This window comes from Crocodylus porosus, unplaced genomic scaffold (assembly GCF_001723895.1).
Source record: "Crocodylus porosus isolate Cpor-Errol unplaced genomic scaffold, CroPor_comp1, whole genome shotgun sequence".
In the NCBI taxonomy this organism is placed as follows: Eukaryota; Metazoa; Chordata; order Crocodylia; family Crocodylidae; genus Crocodylus; species Crocodylus porosus.
The window spans coordinates 16,271,199-16,288,188 of NW_017728925.1; the positions used below are offsets into that span (position 1 = coordinate 16,271,199).

Consider the following 16,990-nt stretch of genomic DNA (forward strand, 5'->3'; position numbering starts at 1 on the left):
CTAGATGCCACTAGGCCTGGGGCAATGGGTGGCCACAACTCACAGCCATGAAGGCAAAAACCAATGGAGCCCTGTGCAGGGGAAGGGGGCGATGACTCTTAGAACCAGGGGGTCCTGCATGTGAGCTTCTCTTGCCTCGACTCGAAGGGCAGGATGTGGTGATACCAGAGTAGAAATCAAAACGGACCTACTCAAGCACCGGCGCCACTTGACAGCATGCCATGTTGAAGACATGAATCAGAAGAATACAGAAAACAAGTCTGTTTCAGGCCTATGAGGTGAGTGGGAGCTGCTTCTCCTGAAACCACGTGGGCAATTTGCATGGGCAAAAAAAGGCCTTATGCGCCCAGTTGACCCACTTGTGTTCAGTATTTGCAAAATTGGGACGTCCCTATGAAACCGGGCCCAAACACAGACCTGCAGATGTTGCATCCAAGAGTTCTGCAAAGGTTACTCCAAGCCGGAGAGCGCCGTTCACAATCCCCATGCCCTGGACGGCCTCCTAGTCCCTGCTCCAGTAGGCAGCCAGCCCTGCCATCTCTTTTTTTTTTTTTTTTAAACCTTTAAATCAGTTTTTTCAGAATTGATGTGCAGGACCACCCTAGATTCAGCCCTGTATCAATGACAAAAGCGTACAACACAGCCAAGCTATCCCTATTCTCTGTCCCTGCCCATCTGGTGATATGGGACTCATCAATTAGCTTAACTTTTGTGCTAATCCTGGATCCTCGTTTGCATTTCAATCTCCATGACAGAAGGGATCTTCAACCCTCTCAGAGGAATGGCTAAGATAGGGCAGTTGCCAGCTGACAGTATCTAGCATGCAAGCCACAGGAGGTACCAAATACTTTCACCATAGGCCAAAGTCTGTGTGTGGATATTATCCGGGGGGGGGCAATGAAAATAGGAAGCTGAGCCAATGTTTCTGCAGTGATATGGACACACATAATCGGCAAGTGCGCACGGAAGATGCCATGACTTTTGGTCCCCCTTTAGTTGGTTTATGACATGTTAAAGGAAATGCTGGAGTCAGCACATCCTTTGGACAGGACGCAACACATATAAGCACAAGATGCTGCAATTTCAAGAGATGGGCAAGGTGCTGAGTCCAGCTCCTGAGGACAAACCGCACGCTCCCATCACCCCTTCAAGATCAAGGGGTTCTGCACCCCACCCCCCCGAGCAGCTCTCCATCATTGGCCACAGATAACTTGGTCTCCTCTATCCCGCCCTGGATCTCTCTTCTGTGGGACTCCCTTCCCCGTGATAGCAAATGGCAGTAGGCCTACAAATGCTGAAGCACACTAAGAACATCAATGTGAGACAACAAAGTAGGATGGCCCATCAGGCAGGGGATCCCACCAGAAACAGAAAGAAGATTACAGGATCATTTTTTCTCTCTTGCATTGGCACTTCCCCGGTCGACTTGGGGTGGGGTGGGGGGTAGAGCAATTTGCATGGTGTCGGGGACATTTTCCAGCATGATCCTTCTTGTAAACCAGACTTGACTCATATGATCGCAGTTTGGGATGCTTCTGCCAGTGCCAGCAAAAACTGTCTCACTAGCTGCGGTGCATATAAAAAGTTAGAAACAAAAAGACGGATGCGACTGCCAGCCTCTTCCTTGGCCACCTGGACTTTAACACCCATGTTTTAGGACTTTCCTTTCCAAGGCATTTCTAAGCAGCTTGAATCCAGGTTGGGAATGACGTTTCCATAGTGCAATGTGAACGGAGGAGTAAACTGCCAGGAACCGCTGACAGTTGATCTTTGCTTCTCGATTCTTCTTGTACAGACTTCCACCTGGCGCGCACGTCCCGCAAAGACCCTTCCCCTGGGTTTGGTTTACAGTCAGTTCTCTTACAATCCCATGCATTAGCAATATGAGGAGGAGAAGACACGTGTTCAGTGCAAAGGTCATTCAGAGCTGCGTTTCATCTCTGGTTTCAGGATTGCAGGAATCCAGCTTGTTACTGCAGCTGCTTTTCCGACTGTGCGTGTCATTGGATACATGCGCTAGAGGGTCAGAGCGTATTAAATACCTAGCAGAAATAAAAGAAGCAGCTAATTATTGTTCCATTCCAACACGAGACTCCTTGGACACAAGTCATCATTACCTGAAAGCACACGTGGTTTCTTGGGGGAAGACGCAGGAGTATTCTCCGCTAACAGCAGCGTAGCTACTCCAGAGTCACATCAATGCAAAGGGGAAGATATGGCCTGAAATTTGCTTTGGGGTAGGACATCTACCTAACCAGTTTCCAGATTCCTGTTGTGTGCTATATACATCTGGCACAATAGCCAGACAAAAAGGCATGCTCCTGTGAATAAACAGATCTATTCGTCATTAAAATGCCACTACGAGATGTACATTTTGTCTTGCGCTCTTGCTCATAAAGTTGCCACAGTTTTTCAACTAATTTTCACTTATTTTCTTGAAACTGTAGAGCCTAAAAAAACCCAACACAGCTCATTTGCCTGCAGAAGGATTATGAATACATCAATTTGAGGAAGAGAGTGAACCTGGACTCTACATCTCACAGGGTGGGAAAACTACAAAACCAGAAGAAAGCCATACTAGTTCTTATCCAGGAAGAGCACACGCCAACTGTAGATGCTTCCTCAGCCTGACAAAGGGTATTTATACCCAAAAGCTGGCAAAGAAGAATTTTTCCAATGATCTGAGTCAGTTTAATAAACGATATCAGATTTACCCAAAAAACCTTGTCTGCCAATGTCCTTAGACCAACACGGCTACAACCTGTACCCCTATACTAATAACAAACACTTTCTTATCCATGGGGCATCCTCAACTCTTTCAAGCAAAGTCATCGAAGTGAAATAGGGAAGGTTCTTGGAGAAAGGCATGAACCATCTCAAGCTTTAAAAACAGACTACACTTAGCAACGTTCACAGACCACCCAGCATCGCAGCGCACGTGGTTGGCACTCGTTTCATACGTACACGATATCATTGAGTTCCAGGCGCGTGTCCGGAGGTGGATTGATTAGGACATAGGACAGCGTGTTCTGGTGATCATTCATTTCATCTGCAAGGGGGAAAAAAACAGAGTTGTTATGCAGACGACTGGCCTGTCAGGCGGTAACTCTCGACAGGATTCAGCAGCGAACATTCAGCAAATCACTTCCACGCTCCTAAACCTGGGGAACCACAGGGGCTGGTGGACTTCCCAAGGGATTACGATTACAGAAGCAGTTGTGCTCAATAATGAGCATTCAGTGGTGGTCCTGGACCAGACATCCAGTGAGCGCACAAGGTTTGTGCCCTAAGCCCCTGGACAAAGACTACTGCAATAGAGATTGGTGGCTCATAGGTCTTTGGGCCTGGTTTTCCTTCCCATCCTGCCCATCTCCAAACACCAGCAGGTATTTAAATCAAGGGGAAATGGGCAAGATGTGTTTACCCGAGTTGTTTTTGTGGCTGGGCATGTCTCCCAGAGCAACAAGCCATAGCTAGCTCACTCACATGATGCAGTGCCACAAGCAGGTGGTGGAAAGGAGTGGGGTGAGGAGCACGATGCCATTCAGAGTCCCCACTGCGTCCCCGGAGAGACGGTGTGGGGTGTTGTAGGAGGTGGGTGTCCCCTTCCCCTCCACACAGACTAGCAGGGCTGGCTCGCATGTGGGAGCCCTGCCATGACTAAATATCCTGAGTTTATCGTTCTGGTCCAGAGAGAGTTAAGCCTGAAGGATAGGAGCTCTGTCCCTCAAGACGGGATGTCCTACCATTTGTGAGCACCCAGCCTGATAAAGGGAGAGGCTGGGGTGAAAAATTGGGCTCCCCTTCTCACTTGGGCTGGGTCCTTAATAATGGGCAAACTCTTCTAACTAAAGTGGGGCCCCGCCGGCTGCAGGGACTGCAAGAAGGCAAGGCTGAAAATGCAGCAGGCACTTCCCTGCCTCCTTGACACAGCCTGCCAGCTTCTTCCTTTCCCCCAGGCCTCCACGCTCAGACTCCTGAGCCAGCTTTCCCTTCTGCACAGCCCTGTCAGAGCCCCTGTGCCAGTCTCAAACCCCCTGTCTGCCCCCAAGAGCAATGTAAGCATCTTCAGTGTCTAATGGCAAACTGTTGGAGCCAGGCCCTCGCCTCACCCATTCTGCATGTATACCCAGCCCTCTTCCCTAGCACCATGCCAGCCAGGCTGCTTGGGCGCATGCAAGTGTCTGAAGGCACTTGGAGGGGATTTCAGTCCTGGACTATTCTTAGTATTGGTCCTAAAACAGGTGGCATCTCCAAAATAAGGAAAGAGCTGCGCTTACCTTGTTTTAATGCATTAAAAAAGATAGAAAGATGTTAGTCTTATTGCACTGGGCATTCCCCACAGATTTCAATGTCTGTTCGGGGCAGCTAGAAAGCCCCAAGGCTGCTCTGATCTTTGCCATAGGCTCAGATTGCCCCTTGTTGGTCTGCTTCACCCATTCCCTGTCCTCCCAGGAGCACAATGTATTTAATGATTATTTCTTTGGTCTGCCCGAAGGAAACGCGGTGTGGTTTCAGAGCGAAAGGGAGTGCAATCAAGGGAGGCAGTTAACGTCAAGGGAATTCAAGGGCAAAGCTCCAAGTTTGAAAGAACAGGAAAATCCAACAGAAAATATTCATGGCCATCGATATACGAGCCTGACAGATTACCTTGGAGAGCCATATTCTCTGGAACAAGCCATATCAATTGTGGTAACAAGCTCACTGCATGAATACACTTATTTGCGCAGCCTTTCTTTACATCGCATGGGTGTTGTGCAGACCAACCATCTTTGATCTAAATGAGGGGGCCATGCCTTCTGCTTTTCAAACAGCTGGGTAAAAAGGTGATGAGTGAAACGAAGGCAAGTGCGCCGGTTCAGCGATCAAGACAATTATGTGGATAAACACATGGCACCGTACGTGTAAATGGGGTCGGTTGCGGTCGCACAAATAACAGTGTTTATACATTCGCTGACAAAGTGCAGTATGTACAGGATGGCTCATGAGATGGAAGGTTAGTAGAGAGGCTACGTCAAGGGCAGAGAAGCAAATAGGACAGTTACATGAACTCACTGCAAGGCTTTCCACTGGGACCTCGTTTCCCACATTAATCAGAAATATTGCCTCTCTAGAGCAAAACAGTCGGTCGTGTCTATTAGACCTTTGGATTTTTTGACGTTTCAATCAAAACCTTATCTTGCAGAGGATGTTTAATGGTACCAGAGTCTTGTCTTGCAGTGGCTGAACCTTCCTGGACAGAAGGTTTGTTTTTGCTGTTTACCTTGCCTACCTGCCCTTCAACCTTGGTTACGTCTCCCTTGGTTTTGATTACTACAACACACAGATCGTTCTCTTCAAGTGCAATGTCTAGTGGGTGCTGGGAGATGCTTCAGTACCCAATTTTGCATGCCAAAGGCCCGATGCTTGTAAAAATGGGTCAAGCGGAAGTCTGAAGTTGGCCTGGCTGAGCAGCCTGGCCAGATGCACGTGCAAAAATGCATGACCGCTGCTGACAGCTGATGTTTGAATTCAAGGGCAGAGGCACTGCTTTGAGGTTAAATCTGAGGAATTTACTCGCCAATAAATACATTCAACAGGCTTTGCAGCAGCTTCTGCTTGCACAGACAGCATGGAAGCACTGATCAAGACTGGTCTGTGCAATGCAGCTTAGGGAATCCGGCTGTGATGATGGGGATGCTACAGCTCACATCATTTTTACTCTACACATTGATGTAATGACAGGCTTTCCACTGACAAAGAATCATGGCTTCAGTGGCCCCCAAAAAGGCACAAGTGCACGGCCCATAGCTTCCGCAGCTGATGGAAAACAGCTAAGCCACAACAGTCATGCTTGACTTGCCACTGCAGAGAAATACTGTGAAACCTACTGTGGCGACAGATCTGTACACCTATTCAATGACCACATAGACTAGCTATTCCCGGGATCCCACTAACACCTGCCTTGAAAGACCTAGGGCAAGCAAACTGATTTGGGAAGCGCTAAGCATGGCTCTTTCCTCCCTTCTACGTTAGAGCTAGCAACAGTGAAACCTCGGCAAATTTAGATGTTTCAGGGGTCCCCTTCTCCCTGCCCATCTCCTTCCCCCACCCATGCCATCTGAGCACTGCCCCACTGCCATCAGCTCTGGCAGCCTCGATTGACAACCTCTCACTCTGCTGTGGCTGGGACTCTCCCCATTCTGCAACTCGTGCTCCAAGAGAGTTGAAAAGAGCAACTAGCTTTGACAACAGCTACTCTTTCCACTTGGAGTGGAAAACTGGCATGCATTTATTTGCATCTTTGGAATGAAGGGTCCCCAAGGAGCAAAGATGCTTGAGACCTGGGTGAAGGGCACTGGTGAAAAGGGGAGCATCACACAGAGCATCAGCAGCGTTCATCCTACCAGGACCGCCTCCGCAGTAACCAAGATCAGCTGTTTGCTTCTACAGTGGCCCAGAAAGGGACGGCATCCCTCCAAGGTGCATCACGGTTCCTCGTGCCTCTCTTACCTCAACTTTACTGCAACGCCCTCGCTGCGATTAACCCAGAAGGTCACACCGTCGGCTGCAGCATGTGCAATAGGTGGATTCCTCTTCCATGGCACACACGGAGAGGAGCACATTATACCTGCGTTTCATTCTCTCCGCTCTCAGCCAGTTCACTGCTGGGTGCAGTTCTGTAATGCCCAACAAGTCTAACCTAGCAAAGGCCTTTCCCCTCTGCCTCCTTCACAGAACTAGGCTCTGGTGGAACATCTTAGCTCCCTGCCCCAAGCGGATGCCCACAAAAGCCAAAGGACATTATTAAAACCAGGTCCCAACCTGCAGGACTTGATCCCACATCTAAGCCCAAGCCTACGCACTTGCACACTTGCAGAACAACCTGAAAGACGCTCTTCCCTGCGTGACATCCCCACTAAGTACAGGCCTGGAGATTTCTTGGAGGTGAGGTGAGTTCATGCAGAGGGTTGCGAGTGACGTACTCCCTTTTTGGGGAAGACGCTGGTTGGTACCATGCTAACCTACGTCCAGAAAACCAAAAGGTTGAGCCAGCAATCAGTACTCAGAGCCGTGGCACAGGTCGGTTTTAGACTATGCTCTCGTACCAGTCACATCCCAATGTTTAGCCTTACAGTGGAGAAGGGCAGAAGAATGGAAATGGACTGAGTGCACAGGTAGAAACCTCGAAAACCTCTTATAGCTAAGGTTGTTCCAAATGTGCAGCTGGCCAAATGAGGGGATAAGAGGCCTCTGGTTGAGGCAGGCTTTCCTGCTCCATGGAAGCAGCTTTTCCTAGCAAAACCATGCATTAGATCAAAGCATTGCTAACCCACCAAGTATATTGCCATATTGTCTCTTACAGGTCAGGGCCTCCGCCACTCTCATCGTTGCTTTCTCATGAGACCAATTTAGAGTGGCCAAACAGAAACAGAGCCTGCTAATTAAAAAAGAACCTGAGCTTGTAGATATATCCATCCAGAATTCAAATTGACCGAACAACCAGATTTTCTCTGTGCATATGTTTGGCTTCTCCTGATTTATCCAGTTGTTAGGATGCATTTTTCCTGCTCTGACATTCTGGACTGTGGCAACATGATTTTTACAGGAGAATAAATCAAAGGAAACTCACTGAGGCATGGACTTCCCAAGCATGGGCTGACTAGCTGGCAATATACTGTATTTGAGTGGGACTTCCATGAAACCACATTTGGGGCCATTTCTCTGACGAAGCACACAATTAATAGGAAAATGCCAACTTTTCACCTTAAGTGTGGGCTAGTAAAGGCCGGAGATTCTCAAGTGGTTTATAATCTTTGCTCATCTTTGGGTTATTTGGTTAAAAAAGGTTTTGGCATTGCCAGACCAGTACTACAAAAAAACATGGGTTATATTTTGGTTTTGCTTTAGCCATCAACATTATGAATTTTGATGACACTGATCCATAGTTAACATCCCTTCCTGCATTTATCTTCACTTAAATGCTATGATATTTTTACATGCAGCTTATGTATGCAAGAGCGACACAGGACAGCAGGCTGGTATCGCCCACTGAGTTAAAGCTTAATCTAGCATGAAATTCAATTCCTACTCAGAGGTTTGGACGTAGGGGGTAACTGCAAGTCAATGCAGCAGTGTTGGAAGGGAACTGTTCCCTCGGACACCAAATGAACTAGGTAAAACGTGGGTTATAACTGATGAAGCAAAGGTTGCTGCTTCGACTCAAGTTGGGCCTACACTGATCACTTTGGGTTAAATGTTAAGGGTCTCCCCGAGAGGAGTTTTCAGATGAAACAGCCAGGAAAGCCTAGCATTAACAAGACCTTTAAAAATGGTAGCTGGCCACCAGACTTTGATCAGTCTGCCCTTATCTGAGATGAGAAAATATTTGTATTTTGATTGTGTGAATGATTTAAAGGCCCCCCAAAGGCTAGATAACCATAAAACAGAGGTTCTGTTGGGCTCTATCTTTCTGCTATTTGTTGAGCAAACCAGTCTGGGACTCATTCAATCCTGCACCAAAGCCCATATTCCCTAGCTCATGGAGGCCACAATTTATCTCAAGCCTACTTCGTTTTGTCAAACCCTCCCCCCAACCTCAAACTCTCCAATTCCCATTGGTTTCCACAAATGGAAATCAATTCTAATGTGCAACTGCTCACTTTGGAAAGAGGGATTTCTAAAGTGACATTTTGCAGATGGAATTGCTCTGCATACTTCGAGCTAGCAAACAGTCGCCGAGTTTTCTGTCTCTGTAACTTTTATTGGCTCTTCCATTTGGGATGTAATACAGAGCAGCCTCTCTCTCGCCCCGCTCCTGCGAGCGAGTGCTTTAAAGGTTTGCATCAGTCTAAGGTGAAAACTGGCAAGAGGCAGTTTTAGTTGGCATGATCTTGTTACGCTGTGTGCAGCGAGTCAGGCTTGACTCCCCGGGGAAAAGAATTACCTTGCAAATATCCAAGGTTTACCCGATTCATCACATCACTGGCTGTTAAATTTGCTACATCCTCTACAGAACATACAGAAAAAAGGTACAGACATAAACAAAGAGAGAGAAAGAGAGAGAGAGAAAGAAAGAGAGAGATCAGCAAGCAGTGATTTGGCAAATATTAGAGACAAGCTCCTGAGCTTCAGTGATAAAATGGGCAAAAGATAAAGAAAGGGGGGAAAGAAGGCAGACTAATGTGCTCTGTCCACGACGTCATGGGTTTCTGGACAACAACAGGTGGGATGCTGTGACGATGTATTCAGAGCACCACACCAAATGCAATGGGGTCCAAAGGAGCTTCAGATTTCATGGCACATTTCCTCCTCTTTATACCTGGCTTTAAACAGCTTCCCCCTCTTCTCAAGCCACGACACTTGTGGTGTTCAAGCTCAACCTGCCCTACATCCAAGGCAGGCTCTCTAGCCAGCATACCCCAGCCTGCAGCATCACAGTTAGACACGACGTCCCTTGTGCGAGGTCTGGCCCCATCATAAACTCTCTCATGCAATTATTTGGATTTTGTCTCGGCTCTTGGATCCAGCATTGCTCCTTGACCTGCTAGGACACCCGGGGCCCACTGTGATGGGGTCTAGCTTTCCTAGCCAGTTCACCCACCTGGACTTTTGCCTGTCCTTCAGACTGGATGTCCAGCAAAGGCTAGAGGACTGTACGTGATTGGGGCAGCAGGTCTTGAAACTTCACCCGCAAAGGAGCCTAGAAACCTTCTGAAAAGGTGGCTGTGCAAACAAACCCTATCTTTGGGCAACCTGAATCCACATGCCTGTCTCTTGGATGGTCTGTATCTCAAGGTCTCTAGCAGCTTTTGCCCGTTTGTAGGCACAGATTTTTTTCCATTTGTCTAATGTTAAAGGGAGAGAAAATATGTGATCTTTGACTCACTTCTTCCACTACTTAACAGACGTCAGGTATCCAGGTGGTAGCCATATTGGTCTAGAGGAAAAGGCAATCAGGGCTTGTAGTAGAGAAGATATCTTTTATTAGACCAGCAAGATTTTTGCAAAAACATGTCTTTAATTGAAATTAAAGAAACCCAAAAGCTTAAATTTTTTTTGCAAAAATCTTGTTGGTCTAATAAAAGATATTATCTCTATCACAAGCCCTGACTACTGAACAGATGCTCTTGCTGCCCCTCATATAATATCCCAGGGCATCATTATATTAAATTGTTATAATTTCTGTACCTGTCTTTAAGACTTCAGCATCCCAAAGCACTTGCCCAGCCCTGGTGGTTACCTACAAAGAAATGAGTCCTTCGTTTGCATATTAAGAGGAGGAAACGCCAACATCTAGGGTCCAGGCTGTGAGCCAGGGCTGGAAACACAGCTGAACAAGAAGCAGAAATGCGTGGGACTTCTAAAGCAGGGGCAGCAGATTGAGAAGAAGTCCTACTCTGGGCTGTGGAGGACACATGGAAATGGCAGTACATGAGACACGAACACACATGTTGTTCACCGCTCCAACTGCAGATTTTCAGCTGGCATGCAACTGTTCCTTACATACAAAAAAAGGCGCACAGACAAATGACCATGGTGAGGTCTTTTAAGCATGTAAAAAACTCAGCGCAGTCCCCGCTATGTAGTTAGACCCTAGATGCAGCTTTGGTTACAATGACAGGGCACCATGCAATTACCATCTCTGCAGCCACTGCATTTGCTCCGAACGGTGTCATTACATGGTCAAACAGAATTAGTGTCCTCTCATCGTGTATCTACCAACACTTCAGAATTCAGAAGACAACAACAGTCATCACTGGTGCAACATCATCACTCCGACTTTACCGTCTGTGACTCTACAAAAGGCTCAGACCATGCACGACTACATGATGTGTGGGACCAGGACTTAGAGCCACCCCTGATATACGTCTCAAAACATCACCGTGCCACTGGATCCCTGCTCAGAAGCAAGGAACAGAAGGGAAAGATGCTCCATGATCCCACGCCTGCCTGCCCAACCACTGAGTCCCTTAAATGCCTGTGAGAACAAGCTTAGATCCTACCAGGACACCTCTGATTTGAAACCCATTGTACCTTCTTCCTTGATCCATTTTGTGGAACCAACTGTGCAAATGGTTATGTCCATCCCAAACCCAAACACTTCGCTGTGTTGCATCTATTTCTTCCCTCCCGTTCATAGCCAGAAAGGCTGCAAGAAACAAACCTCAGAAACCTTCTTAGCAACTAGGAAACCAACCCCCGTCCTGTGTCTTGTTAGGGTCACCCCCGTTGCACAATTCCTCAGTGCACAAGACGGTGCTTATGGCTTGTGTCTTCCTATATGAGCCTAGCTGCTACTTTGAGTGTATGCAGGAAGCCATCGCCTAGGGATGAAGAGGACAAGCTTTTCTAGCATGGAGGCAAACAGGCAGCAGCAGCAGCACAGGATGGCTAAAAGAAAGGAAGAAAAGAAAAACAAACACACGAGAGAGCTGGGGGCCAAAGACGTCATCATAACCAAGGGATTAGTGGATTATTATTGTCCAAAAAGTTGAGAGATGTCCTTAGCTAGTCATCGCTTCTGCAGAGATAGAGAATGGGTCATTTAGGTGTCTGTGCCCCCGACCTGCAGACCAGGGACACGCAGTTATTGCAGGTGAAACGAATGACATGGGCATCCACAGTTATTTGAGACCACAGAAACGAGGCCAGTGGCTGAGCACGTGCCCCTTATAGCCTTGATTCTGCAGGACCAAGAGCGGAGCTGGTTGACAGGGCAGCTGAGTGCAAATGCACTATGCAGAACTACGAACCAGCTGGAAGGTGAGACTGCGCTTCAGGATATTTATGCCCTGGACATGTTGTGTTCGATTAGGCTGGGTGCTAACTCATGTGATCGGCTTGCAAATGGGATGCGCTGCTGGAGAGACCATAAAGCAAAACCCAAACCTACTCACCGTACCCCGTGGTGGGCAAACCCAGGTGTTTCATCCGGTTTTTGACGAGCTCCGAAAGCTCCTGCCTTTCTGACCTCCTGTACAGACTCAGTCTCTGCTGGCTGATCCACTCGGCCGTCTTGCTCGTGTGCTTGTTTCCTTTCCTGCTCAGCCGGCGGGCCCACTGCATGCTTTTGCGCCGTAGCAAGGGGTGCTCAGACTGGTCGCTGGAGCAGGAGTTCCTGTGATGGCTCGTCTTGATGCTCCAGTGCTCCTTGACATCTTTGGTATCCTCGCAATCCTCAACATTGATTGAGATCTGTGACTGGAAGCCCCAGCAGTTCATAAGGGAAAGAACTAAAATGCCTTTTTTCCCTAGCTACATTGGGAGGACCCGACTCCAACAGAGTTGGCTGTTCCCAGCACCATGGCTGGAACAGTCTCTCATTATGGCCTGCAATCTGTTGCTATAAGGGGACCCCCAATTTTGGGGGAGACGATGACACTTGCTGATGAGGTCTCATCCTCAGGATGCCCAAGGAGCTGAGTTTCCCTTCACTATCTTCTCCCCTTTACCATAGACATGACAAGCGCTAGTCCAACATGCAACGTAAGCCACCCAGCACGGTGTGGATCCGTCTATTAGCACCACAGGTTGCAGCACATCTAGGAATCAGATCGCATTTAGCTGCATGCCAACCTTCAGCTTACTGCCGCAGCTTTCTATGAGCCTTTCAATCCACATGTTTTAAAGCTGAGGCTGGCTCTCTAATCAGCTGTTCTTATCTGAATGACATGTCACTGCATAATTCATGGAGGGCTCTTGCTTTCTTAGTCTTAGCAGTCTTATCCTGGAATTATTCCTAACATAAGGGATAAGAAATGGGTATGTACCTAGCATTTTAAAGATGAAGATCCAGAAAGGGAGAGTTACCTTCTAAAAATCCTGTCATTAGGCTGAATGAAACCACTCAAGCAAAGAACCACAGGCTAATTTAAGCCAGGGATTAGCATTCACATTCAAAAGGAGAGCCAGCAGTTGCTTCAAAGCGGTAGTTCAGGGCCATGTTCTCAAATAACTGCGCTACCTAGCGAGCAAGATGAGCGCAGTGGCGACTGAAATATTTTGGCAACTAAAAGATAATTGCAGAAATGCAGCCATATATAGATGAGTGCTGGGTCTTGACTCCCTGATCAAACAGGAATTTTAGGGGATTTTTTTATTTCCAAGATGGTGCGTGTTCTCATTTTGACTGAATGTCTCAGCTGTTAAAGAGGTGGCTTCCTTTAGCCTAGATGAACAAGAACCAGTTGCCTTTTATGACTCAAGGCCTGTTCTTCACGCTTTCCTTTAGGATGTCCTACTAGGCACATCTGGGCTGCTGCTGCCTCATTTGGGGTCTTAAGGAGCAAGCCCTGATGTCTAGAGGAGGGAAGTCATTCCCTTAGTCTGGGCCTTGGTGGTGCTGATAATGAAGAGGGTGTGCAAGTGTCCAGAAATGAAACCCCAACATAAAATGTGGGGACTTTAACTGTGCGGTGGACACACTCGTAAAGCTTGCAAGAGGGGCAGAAGCACCTTGCACCGAGCCGACTCAGGGGGCATTGATTTTATCTCCTTCCCCTCACACTTTCCCTGCTCTCTCTTGCCACTTCCCAGGCCCCAAAAACCCAAGGCCAAAATAAGGGGCAATGGTCTCAAGTTGCAGCAAGGGAGCTTTAGGTTGGATATTAGGAAAAACTTTCTGACTAGGAGAGTAGTAAAGCACTGGGACAGGTTACCCAGAGAGGTGGCGGACTCTCCATCCTTGGAGGTTTTGAAGACCTGGCTCGACAAAGATGATGTCACGGGGGCTGGTCCTGCTTGGAGCAGGGGTTGGACTAGATGTGACCTCCTGAGCTCCCTTCACATCCTCATTTTCTATGATCTAATTCATACAGGGCCCTCCAGTAAGCCAGCCAAAGGGGACATTTGCATGGGGAAAGCTGCTTCACAAGGGAGGTAAAACTGGGCCAAATTCTGGAAATCCCCTTTTCTTTAGCACCCAGCTCACTGGATTGCTCACAGAAAGCTCCCTGCCAGGTTACATTAAAGCAGCCAGTACTATCTGAAGCAGAAGAAGATCCCAGGGAAGTTCTCCCAAGTTTAATGCAAACGCTACTCACCTGCGCTCTGATGTCATGAGGCTGCATTTGGAGGGAAAAAAAAAAAAAGTCACTATGCATAAGAATGAATGCGTATTAGCGCTGGCTCAGCCTGTCCCTGACCAGGCCTGTGCTACCAAGCTCTGTCTGTGTACGTAGGTTGGCTACAAGTGTGAAAATATCCCTTTCCTCCCATAGTCGATGTGGTTATAGCAGGAAAACCCCTGTTGCGGACAGAGCAATGTTGACATCTGAGAGCTCTGGTCACTCACGGAGGTGACACAGCTATGCCAGCATCCCCAGACTGGTGTCATTACAGCAGCCGAGACTAATGCAGACAAAACCTCTCTCCCCAGTCTCCAATCTCTAAGCATCTGTTCAGGAGCTGGAAAGCCATTGAGAGCTAAAGAAATAATTCATCATACCCTATCTATGGCAATCACATGTTCAAAGCACTGCCCAAAATGCAGTGAACTCTAAAAAACCTACCACGAGGGTGCTCTGATCTGCATTTTATACACAGGGGCACTGAAGCTCAGAAAGAGCAGGAGCCAGCTTTTTTAGGTCATTTAAAGACCTAACACCCGCCAAAGCCAGCAAGAGTGGGTGACTCAAACACCTTTGAAGAGCTGTCTCTAAGTGACATGCCCAAGGGCATGCAATGAGTCAGTAGCAGGGCAAGGCCCCAGGAGTGCCCAGCTCTGAATGCAGCATTTATCACTGTTTGCACCAACATGTATAAGAGGCTAGTGTTATTCAAGTTACTGCAATGCACCATTCAGGCACCAGCTTCTCTGCCTCCACTGCATACATGTCCTCTGACAAAAGAGACTCAACACAGACATCAAAATTAAGAGAGAAGAGCAGTGAGTCAGCACCGGCATCCTTTTTGGCAGGTGTTTCCAGCTGTTTTGCACTGAACAAATGCATGTAAATGGAGGCTCTATATAACTTTATTGCATCCCCTCTGTTCCACCCTTTGGGGACGAACCCTAGTCAATATGAGTGCCCTTTGGCTTCTGGCAGTGTGTCTCAGCCATCCCCATGGTCATGGAAATGTCTCCTAGCAGGTGTCTGAACGCCCAGTCCCTCAATGCAGGTTACAACAGTGCAGTTCATCGGTGGCTCTGAACTCCCAGTGATAGGGGACCTGGCCAGCCTGATGGACCCTATTTCCCCAAGAGCTCTTCAACAAGCTGTGGCCCTTCCTCACCTCGGAGGTTGCAAACATGTGCGATTCGGTCCTGTAGATCCCAATGGGAATCTCTGCACTGGAAGAGCAGAGCTTCTGGAAGAGGCGGCCGTACGTCCGGATCCACAGGTCATCTTCAGTGATCTTCATCTGTCCAGAAGCGGAAAAAATAATAGAACACTTAGATAACACTACTGGGGCCAATACGTAGATGACTGCACTGCAAACAGTCATCTACATATTGGCCCCAAACAGGAGTCAGTAGCAGGGCAGGATGGAGTGGCTGCAGTTTGGATATGGATCTGAACATCTGCAGGGCTCCAAGGTGTCTGGACCCAGGGGCTGGGGGTCTTGGTTCCTATCCAAATATCTCAGGCAGGGGTACTTTTATAAACTTAACCTCTAGCATTAGAACTTAGTGCAGGTGACTCAGAGGAAACACTACACAGGCCTTGGCCCTGGACACCAGACACTTGCACAACTGCAATTTACTCTGGCTTTGGGACACCAATATAAATTGCATCCGCGGTCTGAGCAGATGGACGCCCAGCTATTCTGGGAGAGCACCAACGTGAAGGGAAGCAGATAAGGGCCTGCACACCAACAGCAAACAGCTATCCCAGAATAGCTCTGCACTCGTATCACTTGCACCAATGCAGTTTTCCTCCCCATTACATTTTTTCCAAAGGTAGGGCTCAACATTATGTAACCGCCCCTTGATGAGGCTCCTAAATTATATTGATGTCATGTGTCCAAGCCCCTACCTAACCTGTGTGATCTCTGCTTCTTCTGGAGACTCCCCATGGCGGCTGCAATACACCCAAGGACAAACAAGGAGACCGTCAGGACTGTGTCCTGGGAGGCCTGTGCGGCGGGAGGTGGATGTCCCAGATCTAATCTCCACAAATGACTGTAAGGTTTGGATGCGTGAGCAAACCCACTATCTCGAGTAACCACAGTATGCAACAGGGTGAAATCAGCACTTACTGCGCAGAGGTAGCCTGAGCCCGGTGTGGTGTCGAGGCCCAGTAGCAGCCTTGTGATGGTGATCATGTAGTCCTTCACGAAGGACTGGAAGGACAGGGACGGGGGAGTCAGACAGGCCAAGAGAAGGCTCATTTGTTTTGTTATAATCAATTTATCTTGATTTGCAAATGTCTGGGTCATTTAGGGGGGGAAATAAAGCAGTGGATCCATTCTCTGTTCCCTTCATTTCAGTTCTTAAACCTGCCCATCACCAAGATATCTGGGCACTGTCCTGAGATGCATTAAGCAACCTACTCTAGTCTGTATGGCTCTTTCCTTCTCCTCCTCTCCCAAGGGAAAATGATGCAGGGAGCTGAGGTTCATGTATGTGTTTGCTACAGTGCTGCTATATCAAGCTTATTATTAATAAGAATTATTCTTCTCTACAACATGGGAGACAAACATGGCTAGCAAAGCTACAGAATATGCCCTCAAAAGCAATGCAGCAAGAGCACAATATGGAGCAAGCAATGCATCCAAGTGGATGATAGCTCCCTAAGTTAGACACGAACCATATGCAGAATCGTGGGGAAAGTCAGACAGTATTAGAGGAGGAAACACTGGCCCACAAAGAGCACATGCGGAGCTCAGAGATTGATGGTGGCAATAGATGCCCCCCTTGCTAGGAAGGAAAAGGCCAGTACTGGGATGCTTGGAGCTGCAGGTCTTTCTCGGAGTGGGGCACTGTGCCTTGTATAGACAGAAATACAGCAAAGGCATCTTATGCTCCAGGGTAGCTCTACGGCTGCTGGAACGGCTGTACGGCCCA

General features: G+C 47.9%; 1 protein-coding gene across 1 annotated transcript in view; it reads right to left on the reverse strand.

Annotated features, from left to right (window-relative positions):
• Positions 1-541: 541 nt before the first annotated feature.
• KCNT1 (potassium sodium-activated channel subfamily T member 1) overlaps positions 542-16,990 on the reverse strand; it is a 171,953-nt gene continuing 155,504 nt past the window's right edge. The window contains exons 25-31 of the mRNA XM_019541124.1: positions 16,183-16,353; positions 15,217-15,345; positions 14,025-14,045; positions 11,880-12,183; positions 8,927-8,989; positions 2,965-3,049; positions 542-2,042 (exon numbers count right to left, since the gene is read on the reverse strand). Coding sequence (XP_019396669.1) covers positions 1,922-2,042; positions 2,965-3,049; positions 8,927-8,989; positions 11,880-12,183; positions 14,025-14,045; positions 15,217-15,345; positions 16,183-16,353 — 894 coding nt within the window. The 3' untranslated portion in view covers positions 542-1,921. The remainder of the gene's footprint in view (positions 2,043-2,964; positions 3,050-8,926; positions 8,990-11,879; positions 12,184-14,024; positions 14,046-15,216; positions 15,346-16,182; positions 16,354-16,990) is intronic.